Below are 12,698 nucleotides of genomic sequence, written 5' to 3'. Positions count from 1 at the left end.
CAACAACCTCCAGAGGGCAGGAGTGAAGGTATCACAATCTACTGTTCGCACAAGACTTCATGAACAAAAGTACAGAGGCTACACCAGAAGATGCAAACCACTCATTAGCAAGAAGAATAGGAAGGCCAGGCTGGAATTTGCCAAAAGGTACAGAGATGAGCCTCAAAAATTCTGGGAAAAAGTTTTATGGACTGATGAGACAAAGATTAACTTTTTCCAAAGTGATGGAAAGGCGAAAGTTTGGAGAAAGAAAGGATCTGCTCATGATCCCAAACATACAAGCTCATCTGTTAAACACGGTGGAGGTAATGTCATGGCTTGGGCTTGCATGGCTTCTTCTGGGACGGACTCTTTCATCTTCATTGATGATGTAACACATGATGGCAGCAGCAAAATGAACTCAGAAGTCTACAGAAACATTTTGTCTGCTAATTTAAAGAAAGATGCAACCAAACTGATTGGGAGATCCTTCATCATGCAGCAAGATAACGACCCAAAACACACTGCCAAAACAACAAAGGAGTTCATCAGGGGCAAGAAGTGGAAGGTTTTAGACTGGCCAAGTCAGTCTCCAGACTTAAACCCAATAGAGCATGCATTTTACCTGCTGAAGAGGAGACTGAAGGGAGTAACTCCCCAAAGCAAACAACAACTGAAAGAGGCTGCGGTGAAAGCCTGGAAAAGCATCACAAAAGAAGAATGCAAAAGTTTGGTGATGTCAGTGGGTCACAGGCTTGATGCAGTTATTGAAAGCAAAGGATTTGCAACTAAATATTTAGTCTCATTCACTTTAATCTATTTTAAGTTTATATGTTCCAATACTTTTGCTCACCTAAAAATTTTGTGTACCATTACAAATAATGCTATCTTCTAAGTTGTGTATCAGATCCAGATGTAAATACCTGGAAATAAAAGCTGAAATGTTGATCTCTTGTCTCATATTCATCTTTTGATGTCAAACCCAAATATTTTCAGTCTACAACAAAAGTAAATGAATTGGACTCACTGTTCCAATACTTTTGGAGGGCACTGTAGCCACGTGTAACACAGGAGAATGCATCAGTGAAAATCAAACACTAACTCTGGGCTTTTTTAATTGTGTTCAGAGCTAAATAAATCTTTAGTTCTTGCTCAGTGTTTGCGGAGAGGATAAGCCTGTCATGACGATGGATAGCGTCATGACACTGCAGGGGTGGAAAGAGAAACAGTGAGTCTAAAAAAGGCTGTCATCACCTCTTCCTGAAGCCAAATATAAAAGAGAGAAAGAAACAAAAAAAATTAAGCTCACCAGTTGAGAAATTGTGGCCTGTGTCTTAGCAATTCCACTGCCTGTAATGATAAAACTCAGTGAGGAATGGAGGGTGTTTCTTTCATTCATTCTGCTCTGCAGTTTCGTTTTTGTAGACACCAGCTTCACAGAGGATGGTGGTTGGGAAGGGTGTAAGTCCTTCACTGCTAATGTTGTTGTTATGTACTGTAGCATCCATTAGCCAACATTTCACAGACCCAAACTGTATAACCAACTAGCCTCTAAGGCCTCCAAAAGGTTCGCCTAATGCGTAGTTCACACTAACTTTAGCCCTGATTTTTATTTATTTATCTATTCAACAAAAGCAGATCAGAGGCAAGTCGTCGTCGGCTCAGCGCTTGCAAAGCAGCATTTGAGAGCTGTGTGTGAACTCTTCAAAGACATAGGCTAAGAGGCTCATTCACGCATCACAGACGCTCACCAGATATCTGTATGCTAATATGTGGACCTGTCAGGGATTTTGTCGGCAAGCTTTATCCAATGAGAGCACAAGACACAGGTTGAGGACAGAGATGAGCAACGCTGCGGTGCTCTCCAAGGGTTGTGTGTGTTTGTGTTTGAGGGGGACGGAGTGAAAGTGACACAGAGAGGGTAGAAAAGGTGGAAGGTGGACTATTGCACGCAATGTTTCTGAAGTTGAAACACTGCTTTGTCACTTTTTGACTTTAATATTTTATAGTAGGCAACAGCCACACTCCCTGCATTACATGACATATGTCCTGACAGTCATGTTATGTGATGACTTCAGCAACTTAAAGACTCCCGATTACAAGACTTAAAGTTGAGCAAAGTGAGGAGTACATGATCTTATGACTTTGAAAGTAATGAAGCATGAACTTAGCTTCCTTGTTATTTGAAGACAGGGGCCAAGATCTTCATTATTTTTGTTTAGATTGCACTCACATACTATAAAGTCCCTGATAAAGCTTACAGATTACAACAAAGTGACTGACACACAACACCTGGCTGCAGTTTGTTGTATTCCAACATGGGAGGGCTGTTTGGTTTCTGTGTGTCTGGGAAATAATAAACCAGACATGTATAGTTTGCTGTGTACGTCATGGGAACTAAGAGGCCACAGGGTACATAAACAACACACAAACAATTAGGGGGGTCAATGGTCAATGCAAATATTGCCTTTGGGCCCTGTAAAAAGTTAATCCAGCATGCACAGTCCAACACAGGCTCAAGTTCCTGTTACTGCGAGTGTTTAAGGCTGCCAACAAGTCTAGCAGGGGTTACCACTGTATGTCTGATAATACGACATCATGATAATTAAACTACATAAAGATTTACACAAATGAAGCATGATTTCTTTGACAAACACCTACATTTATCACCATCTAGTGTGTATTCAACAACGTAGTCCTGGGCCTTGTCCCATGCACTGTAAGTTAAAACTAAAATTGTTATATCAAAGTTTTGACATTTGCCAAGACTCGAAGAACTTTACTGAAAGTAAAAAGCAGAAGAAGGAAACAGACAGAGCCGACGTGAGATGGGTTAACCATCAGACAGGACCAATCAGCAGATGCACACTGCCACCGTTATCAACCGTGTGATTCTTTAGATATCTAAGCCCTTAGATCGCACTGCATCACCTGCTCACCGCTGAAGTGAGAGATTGAAGAGGTAGTTCTGTACCAGAGAGAGTTGGAGAGTGAGGGCAGATGAGAATGATAAGTATCAGTGCCCGCTATCAGACCTAGCTGCATGTGGTTCCAAGCCTAAACCTGGTAGTTTATCTATAATTGACAATCACTGCCTTTGGAAGTCACCCAAACCTACTGGGAGAGTCCACGATGTGTAGGGCAGTCCACTTCTAAAGCCTTAAATCTGAGGGGGAGATCTTAAAAAAGAAATAAAACTCTGAAAGAATACTAACGTACACTATCTGAAACATTAGTTCTCGTGCCTATACAAGCAGCATCGGGTTTTAAAAATGCTTGGTGGGGCAATCATTCTAACCTCCATGTCAGTCATTATGTACACTTATGTTGTGTGCTGTCAGTGCATCACAATGCATCACCTCTTCTGTTGTGACTTTTATATGGCCTTGGCTGGCTGCAGGGAGCCTCCTCGGTGGCAGACCACTAAGCCAAATTGATTAGATGAAGGCCCTCCGCTTCGAAGGTGTCCACACTCCCCCCCACACACGCAGGCAATCTCTCTAATGGCCTCCGAGCAACCCTGTCACCGCAGAGCTTCAAGGACCAAGGGAGCGGAGATTCAAGGACCACAGGACCAGGTCAGTGGAGGAATGGACAATTCGTCACCACACTGGTTTTCTTCAAGGATAGAAGCGCCGGAGTTTGTCTAAGCTGGGGTTGAAATTTGCAAAAGTGGTCAAAGTGTAACTGTCTAAATGCTAAGTTGTGTGTAGACATTTTAGTTTGATCTGTTCATCAGCAGGGGGCTCAATCATGGAAGTGTCATTACAATCACTGTGATCTTGTCTTAAGTGTTTTAAAGGCACTTCACATCAATGTCAGTGTAGTTTTAACCTCTGTCGATAGCACTTGAGTGTCTCCCATTTTCTGATTGTGTATCCTGACAAATTGACATTGAGCCTATAAAAACCTGACAACACACCCCCGACAGTGACGGGAAAAAACATAAAAGTAGGTTTCTGTGAAAGTTCAAGGAAGACAAACCAATGCTAGAGTCAGTGACAAAAACATTGTTTCTGTGATCTGTTCAATACCACTTTCATACATATAAGTGCACTTATGGACATAATTCACAGTGATCCTGGGAACAACCTTCAGGTGAAACATGATGTCATCACAAGCCCTCAGCCCAATTTCTTCCTTCAGGGCTCTCCACTGAAGAAAAGAGACGCTAATACAAATCCTTGTTTGCCTTCTCTGTCGATCACTTTCCTTCTTTGCTAACAGACCTTCAGCCGAACGTCCAGGCTTTTTCTTTGTGGTAGGATCCACTTCTGAACCGTGTCTCGGCCGCTTCTTTGGGTTCTCGGCCATGTTGCTTTCTCTTTCTACCTGCGCTCTACCTCTTGCTATGACACTCTCCGCTCTCTCGCCGGTCAACACGCAAACTAAAAATGATATATATTGAAAAATACCTCGAGATGTTAGAGGAGCCGATCGGCTTAATCAGCATTGTGTCATCTCCTCTAGTAGTGGCTTGGGTGAAACGGACATTTACGGACCTGTAGAAGTTACGCACTATAGCTTTAACGTCATACTGTTACCCACGGCAACAACAAGCATGGCTAAAAGCAAAATTATTACCAACTCCGTGGTGATTCCAAAAACAGGAGCAGCTTCAGTAGTGTGGAATAAACTGTGGCGTCCTGAATGTTTTATGAACAGCCCCGGACTTCTCAGACTCTTTTAGTGACTTACTGCTCAGAGGGAACTCATTCAGCGGCTCCTCTGGCAGCAGCACAGGGGAGTCAGTGTTGTCAAGTGATTTTGTCATAAGGTAATGTAAACCCACATGCCGCTCTCGGCTCATCAAAAAACTCCATATATGTGAATGTGCGATAGTTGTGGTATCATAACAACCTGTCACAGGTTACAGCAAAATATAGTGATATTATTCTAGGGCCATATCGCCCACCCCAACTTGTGACCTCAGCACTGTTTATATTACTCTGTAATTTGGACACACTAATGACTGAGTCTTCTCCTTTTGTTTCTCTCTGTCTACAGGTGGAAGACGCTGGCAATTACTAGTGGACTGTGTCACTTGACAGAGCTGCCCTCTAATATTTGACTTCCATTAATTTCATCCTTAAAGAGGTATTGACAAAAAAAGGATTTGTTGCACCGCTGCTTACACCTAGGAGCCGATGTCCATACTTGAGAGACTGTCAAGAAACAGTTTAAACACAGGAAAACCTGACTGACAGTTGTATAAAGTCAACTCTGAGTCAAATTAAAAGAACACAGTAAACCTCTTTTAGCAACAAAGAACAGAAGATTCAGTTTCAAAGCTACAAGCACCATTAAGATCCAGTTTTAATTTAAAGTTTCAGAAATTTTCTCTTACTTCTGAAAGATTAGAATTTAGTGGTGAGTAGAGGCAGAGGCAGCTCCGGCGTCCGTATAATTACGGGAAAATTACATTCATTATTGTAATTTACATCTCATCTCCAATCCAATTATTAGCAGTTTGACCTGCACGGCACATGTTAGCATGGAAATCTAAAATGGGCTCCCAAGACGGAGGCAAGGGAGGGGTGGAGGACAGAAAGACAGCGAGAGGGAGAATTTGGGACTTTGGGAGTTGTAGGAGGGGAAAAAACAATCAATATGGCTCTAAAAGATGATGATTTTAAATAGCCATAATTCTCTGCCTCAGAGCACAGCTGCCAAGGGCGCCGCTGCAACACTTTGATGTCTGATATGCAATATTGCTGCCAGTAATTTGCTCATCTGCATCTCTGGAGGGACCATCGCCTGTCTGTCTTGTTCATCTGCCTGACCGTGTGTATGTGTTGCCAGTCAGTCTGTCTGTCTGTCCAGCTGTCTCTCCATCTCTTAAAATTGTTATTCATGACGCACATATACAACTTCAGACATACTTTTGGAGTGGAGTGAAATTAGGAACTTGCAAGTGGGGAAAGTCTGTGCATGTGCATTATACATAGTCTCCGAGGAACAAACGTAACCTGTAAACAATGCAATCTCTCTTGTATATTGTTGGTAATACCACACTTATGTAAAGCACTACAAAACATATCATTGTTCTTACCTGCCTGACTGCCTGATCAGCTGCAGGTCCAGCCCCCTGTCTCTCATCCCTAACTATTGTCTTCACTGTTATTATCTCTGAAAAATTGCTATAAACATATCTATCACCGTGAGAGACGCGGTATGTAGGAAGCAATCAGTTCTTCTGTTGTGCCGCAATCTTGTCATTATATTTCTTGAATGCAAAACGTACAATTTACAGGGAATGCAAGCGATGAGCTTGAAGGTATGTTTTTGAGTGGGTGGTGAGGACAGAGCTTTCATAAGCTCTCCATTGTGGTATGCAAATGAAAATACACGCGGCATGACATGCTTACCACTATGAAAAAGTTATAAGCTAAAGATCAAACAGTTCTTTAACATTTGATTGATTACTAAATTATTAAATTATTTAATCAGGTACCTAGATTCATACCTTTTATCTGAGGAGATATGATCATTAGATTGGAGCAATTCCCTGGAAAGATCCCCACTCACCAGCTCTTAAGTATGAACTCTACCTTGGTGTGAAGTCACATTCAAAGCTGTGGAGGGCAACAGGAGTAGCGCTTACTACACTCCATCATGAACACCGTTAGGTATGTAAGTAATTATCTGTTTAACATGAAACTGACAAGGAGAATTTTACCTGATTTATACTTTTAGTTAGACAGTTAAAAGTACATATTAAATCAAATATACTGGCACTGTGGCGAGAAATGATGAGACAGCTAAGTCTGCTATTGCCCAGACTGGAGTTCTTGGATGCCGGCAAGGCAATGCCATGATGTTGCTTCTGGAGACGAATGCAGTACCCTTCAAAAAACTAATGACCCCAAGGCAGAGGTGGATACCTATATGAGAAACACTAGCACCCTCATTCAATATTTATCCACTTCACTAGCAGGAAGGATCAGCAAACTTTCTGTTGCTGCCATCACACAGAACAGTCAGTTCAATGTCTGCCCGATTAGAACAAGCTAACACAGCAGCAGCAGCCGCTGATATCGGACACCAAGCTGTTTAACGGTCCCGACATATGCTTTCGGACACCGAAACAGCCTTACTCTGCCATTACTTACCAACCCAAGTAATGTTGGCCGTAAGATACAGAACAGATAGCCCCTGTCACTGTGTCTAGACAGATGGACTCTCTCACACTCCGGCAGCAGTAGTGTCATGATACATAGAGAAAGAGAGAGATGGGGGCAAGGATGTCGGTTGATGGTTAATGAATGGTTAATAAGGATCTGCTATCGGTCACAAAAAACCTTCGGGAGCTTTATCATGGTACGTTCTTCCCTCGCTGAGTGATGCATGCAAATGGCTGTGAGACAAACTGAATAAATTGACCAACCGACAAACTGAATGTTGTTTTTATTTTAGTTTGCCATACATTCTGTGATTTTAAACCCACCATGGAGAGGCAGTGTTAGGGTGTAGCTATAGGTTCATAGTCTGGGGTTCATGTTCTTGACGTAGCAAGACCGAACGTACATGATGTTTCCTACAATATCCGGCACCAGCAGACCTCCTTAGATACATAGCAAATGCTAAATGGCCCTGCACTTGTATAGTGCCTTTCTAGTCATCGACCACTCAAGCCACTTTTTACACTACTTGTCACATTCACCATTCATGCACACATTCATACACTGGTGGACAAGGCTGCTATACAAGGTGTCACCTGCTCCTCCATCAAGTATTCACACACTGATGGTACAGCCATCAGAAGCAATTTGGGGTTAAGTATCTTCACAAGGATATTGCGACCACCTCTTGAGCCACATCCATTGGTATAGTCCTGCTCTTTTGGAATTTTCTGTTAATTTAAAGAAACACACGTAAACATGCATCTGGAGGTAGAGAGGACAGGGTGTGCGGCCCAGTTAAGACTGAGCCAGGAATTCAGGACACTTCAACAGGGCAGAGGCTAGCAACACAGCCTTAAATGTAATTTTTTTTCAAAAGAATGGTGGTGTTTTAAGTCATCCCTCCATCACATATGAATAGTTTTGGAAACTACTCAGTATTGCAGAATCTTTGTCTGTGTGAGCGATGAAAGACACCAACATATCTCTCAGAAACCAAGTCAATGCTTCAAATGTAGGTTTGTTTGAAGCCAGTTGACAGCAGGTCAGATAGCTTCAAACAGACCTGCCTCTCACACTGTGCAACTCGTTTACTTTCAGATTGCCATTGCTCCATTCTCTGGAACAATTTCCATAAATCTCCACAGTCTAACAGGCAGGTTGAGAGAGGCTTATGTCAGGGCCGGGGAGTAAAGTCTACTGTTCATTCATGTGCATGTGTGTGTGCATGTGTGTGTGTGTGTGTCCATGCCCGTATGTGAGTACTGGTTTGAAAGTCTTAGATGTCCTTTGAAGTTTAAGACAGCTCTGCATCAGCTCACTGGTTCTACTTCATGGGACGTGAATGTGTGGACATGAGCAACATCTGAGTCACCGACTTGTGGGCCATTTTCTGGTTGTGTGTGCCGTGTGTGAGTGTGTGCATGTCCACCTTGCTCTGGCATGTGTGCTCTTGCTCATGCATGACTGAGTACCCAACTGTGTCTCAATTCCTTCCGTTGTCTCGGTTTCTACCTGTCTGTCTGAGCGAGTGCGCTGCCATTCCCTGGACACACTGCGCAGTCTTGACAGACACTCGACTCCACAACATACACCTGAAGCATGTCAAGTAAAATGCTTGTTGTAGTGTAAAAGTTTACTTTGTGCATTTTGGTATTGTGTGAGTCCTCCTGTCCAGCTACAAGCAAACCGCGTGTAGTTGGACAAGCTCATAAACAGAAGTCCCAAGTCTCATACACATTTATTGGTAAACTGTAATCCCTCTTCTTTTATCCTGCCTAGGAGACTCAGAACAAAAACACACCTTTACCTAAGCTTAGTCCAATGTCTTGCTGTGATTCAGCTTCTCTGGTGGTCATACCATTAACATGAAGAAATAGATCATCAGCCTAGAAGGTGGTTTGCTTTCATTTCTTTTTGTTATTCTTGGCTTTCCATGGTAACTATTAGCTTTTAGGTTTCAGCTTTCATGTCTCTGACCTTTAAGCTTTGCATTTTGAGTTTCTCCTGGTGGCATAGATTGCTTGCTTAAGAAAGCACAGCACAGGACTTTTAGCTTTTTCCATGTTATACTGAACTTTTAAAACTTCTGCTAGGATGCAGAAAATTTACTTCAAGCTCCCTGATATCCTAACAAATGGTCCTGCACTTGTATGGCACCCTTCCAGTCATCTGACCCATCAAAGCACTTCTTTATAGCTGACGACCAGCTCTACCTCTGAGTCACAGTCGCCCAAACACAGTAACTTGTCAATTTAGAGATATATATGAAAGGCTAACTGATCATTTTGCTGTGTACCATTAAAATGTATAAATAAAATAATGATTACAGCTTTATTTAATGTCACAGTAATTAACTATTACTGGTGATACAACCTTGAAACCCATCAGCAATCTGTCTGACAACGTTCAAGCCTTTGAGGACGATGGCCAGTATCCCTGGGGTTACAGCGTAGCCAGCAAATGTCCTGATAACACATATCCAGGCCAAGACTCTCTCTTCATGCACTGGTAATTGCTTACAGTCCAATTAGCAACTTGAGACGTGAGAATAGAGTTGCAGTTGTGAGACGACGTCTACAGCAGGATTGTTTCACAAGTGGCCGGTGAACAAAGCTAACAATAAGCTAGATCGTCATCAGACAATAGCTGGTAGGCCACAAAACTGCATTTCAGCCAATGGGTTCTGCCTCTTCTGCCCTCCACATGGACAGTCGACCTTCATGCAAGCAAACCGTGTTTTAACATGACTTATCAATACAACTTAGACTACAAACAGAAACCAGAACGCTTCTGATACCAAAATCTTGTCCAAAATCTGTCAACAGGGATCAGAGGGGATGTAATGTTGTGATAATATTTTCGTTGGACTCACTGGATCGCAGAGCGGACGGGGTGACCTCGATCTCACTGGTGGCTTGGTAGGGCTGAAAGGCTGACACCGAACTCATGTCACTGGTGAAGGGTTCGGGACTCTGTGTACCAGTGGAGCTGGCACTGGTACCATCACCTCCATTGTGAGGATCCTGCTCTTCATATACTGCTACCAGCTGGAAGGAGAAGTAAAACACTTGTTAGTGAATTAGAGTGTGTTTTGGGGAGACAGAAATGTAACCAGTAGCTATATATGTAACAAAAATAGGGTTGTAGGTCTAACATTTTTGTGTTCATACATGAATTGGTGGGTGCTCAGGTACTGTGTGTATGTCTTTTGATTTCACATTCACCCCAAATCACTCAATCATGTTACAAGTCTCATAGCACTCTCTCTTTGTGGTCTAATCTTGCAACATCTGCAGTCATGTAGCGCTGGGTGTTCGGGGTTGCCAGGTTTGGCTCCCGCAGCGAGCAGCTGCTCCATTCCCACAAAGGTGATACGTTGCCACTTTTCCCAGGCCAGATAGGGAGAACTCCCCACAGCATCCCGTAATTATCAGAGTCTAACACATGCAGCTCATCACTACAGCCAGCACGCCCACTTAACAAGAGAGCAAGAGAGACAGCAGCTCGGATTATGGTGTGAGAGAAACACTAGACTCTGTTTCCTCTTTCACCGGGATGAGGAAATTAGATTGGCCGATGCTGATTGACGACATACGAGTCAAAGCTTATATGTATGCTCCTGGACTGAGACATACAGAGAGAGGGGGAGAGAGAGCAATGAAAGAATAAAACCTGTGGTGGTAGAGTGCCAAGTGGTTTGCATTGCCAGCACAACCTGTTACTAAACCTCTCACAAGAAGATTAACCTCTTATTCCATCCAGACAGAGCAATCATACAGCAGCAGCCTGATGCAAAGCATCCTATACAGAACAACAGCATGTATATTACAGACTTGAGATGAGTTCCTTTTATGTCTTTGTGCTACCTGCAAATCTATGTAATGGAAGGCCATAGATGTGGAGAGAGCAACCAACAAAGAAAGCATTAGTTGCCATTGGGAGCAAACAGCTTTCGTGTATTCTGCATCGCATTTGTCTGAAGGTAAAAATAGCACAAGTGTTTTTCCATGTATTTGCTGTTTTTCATCACCCCTACGCAGGGAAATCTGCATATAAACAAGTTTAGAAGCCCCTGCTCTTCTTTTTGATTTAATTCATATGCAGAGGATGATGCTTAAGTGTGTATGTGTTTGTGTATCTGCGTCTGAATTTATGCCTTTCTGGGAGTATGCCCATGTGGTTTACTGTTGCCGTAATTCACGGCGACATCTCTCACGCTGGCTTTGCACAATTAAAGCAGACTGCATTTTTTCCTTAAGATGTTTCCTCGCATCGTGATGCCGTTTCTGAGACGTAGTTTATCACCAAAGGCTTCACCCATTTCACTCTAATCACGTTCCATTCCGATCTTGAAATTACATTCCTCAGGTTGTGAGGGTTTTGTCGCAAATTTGCTCAGTGCACCAGAGAGGCAATCAACGAGCAAAGAGATCCGGTGCTAGAAAATAAGAAGGCCTTAATATTAGAAGTCAGGCAGTTTAAGGAGGTAATTTGCTGAAGTTTTGCTTATTGGCAAATGTGTAAATTCACGTGTTGAGGCACAAGGCGTGCTTTGATCTTACGCTGGTTAATCTGCCTTTTTTCTGTATCATATACTTTGATATCTGGTTTATTTACAAGATCTAAAATCTTATTTCAGAAAGTGGAGAATATTTATTTTATGTGTGTGGGATGGAATGATGTTTTGGCTGAAAATGTTTGCGATAACGATGAAAGGAACAGCTATGTGAAGATGCCGAGGCGGCTCCGAACGCAGACTAGAGTGAAGGGTTGTCCCCAGAGGTATTTACACTGCCCGAGTGCGAGCCAATGAATCATTAGTGACAAAGTAATCAGGCCTCCCATTCATATGTTGCTTGGAGTATTTAGCAACCTGACAAGCCCTCTGCCTGCCAGCTGCCCATTTAGAGAAGTGGTGAATACTGTTGTTGGTGTCGTGGCAAAGTGTGATTCATTTTTAAATACATTCCAAATCCCTCTAATTAGGTCCACTTTGCTATGCCTTGCATCCTTTCACCAGACACTCCAGAGCACTCTGTGGGTATCTGACATGTACGGCTAAACTCATCCACACACCCTCCATTTCATAATCAAATGGGTCTGCATTTATCCTGCATTCAATATTAATGGGCTCTTGAAGTGCTCGTTCATCCCTTAAACCCAGAGAGACATGAAAAGTTCCCACTGTTCAGCAGGCTGATTTCTCCTTTCCAGGCAATACATGCAATTTTTTGTTTTGCCATTTTGATGCTTTACTTTATCTGTTCTTGATCTGTTCATTTAAAGTTTACACGGCACATTCAAGTTCAATTAATGCCCAATGAAAGTTTTCAGCAAAATAGTTTAGCACAGTTTAATTTAAAACAGCTTTGGAAGCTATTTTGAACTTATATCGGAGAAATACGAGCAGCAGGCGCAGCTATAGGTGCCATAATTTAATCATTTTATATTAAGTCTTTAGCACTGATGCATATCACATTAGTACCAGTCAACCATGAGTATAATACATCAACTAAGTTTAAAAAGTTTCTTAGTTTTTGCATTGCTATCAAGGTTATGCTTATCTACTAAGTCCAGTTATGACACTCTGACTGA

General features: G+C 42.5%; 1 protein-coding gene across 6 annotated transcripts in view; it reads right to left on the bottom strand.

The window, feature by feature from the left end:
- LOC117264743 (partitioning defective 3 homolog) overlaps positions 1-12,698 on the bottom strand; it is a 424,452-nt gene that overhangs the window by 281,970 nt on the left and 129,784 nt on the right. For all 6 annotated transcript variants that reach the window (XM_033638949.2, XM_078162514.1, XM_033638950.2 and 3 more), the window contains exon 3: positions 9,976-10,150. In XM_033638949.2, coding sequence (XP_033494840.2) covers positions 9,976-10,150 — 175 coding nt within the window. The remainder of the gene's footprint in view (positions 1-9,975; positions 10,151-12,698) is intronic.

This window comes from Epinephelus lanceolatus, chromosome 20, assembly GCF_041903045.1.
Source record: "Epinephelus lanceolatus isolate andai-2023 chromosome 20, ASM4190304v1, whole genome shotgun sequence".
Classification (NCBI taxonomy): domain Eukaryota; kingdom Metazoa; phylum Chordata; class Actinopteri; order Perciformes; family Serranidae; genus Epinephelus; species Epinephelus lanceolatus.
This window is presented reverse-complemented; position numbering and strand designations above follow the sequence as displayed.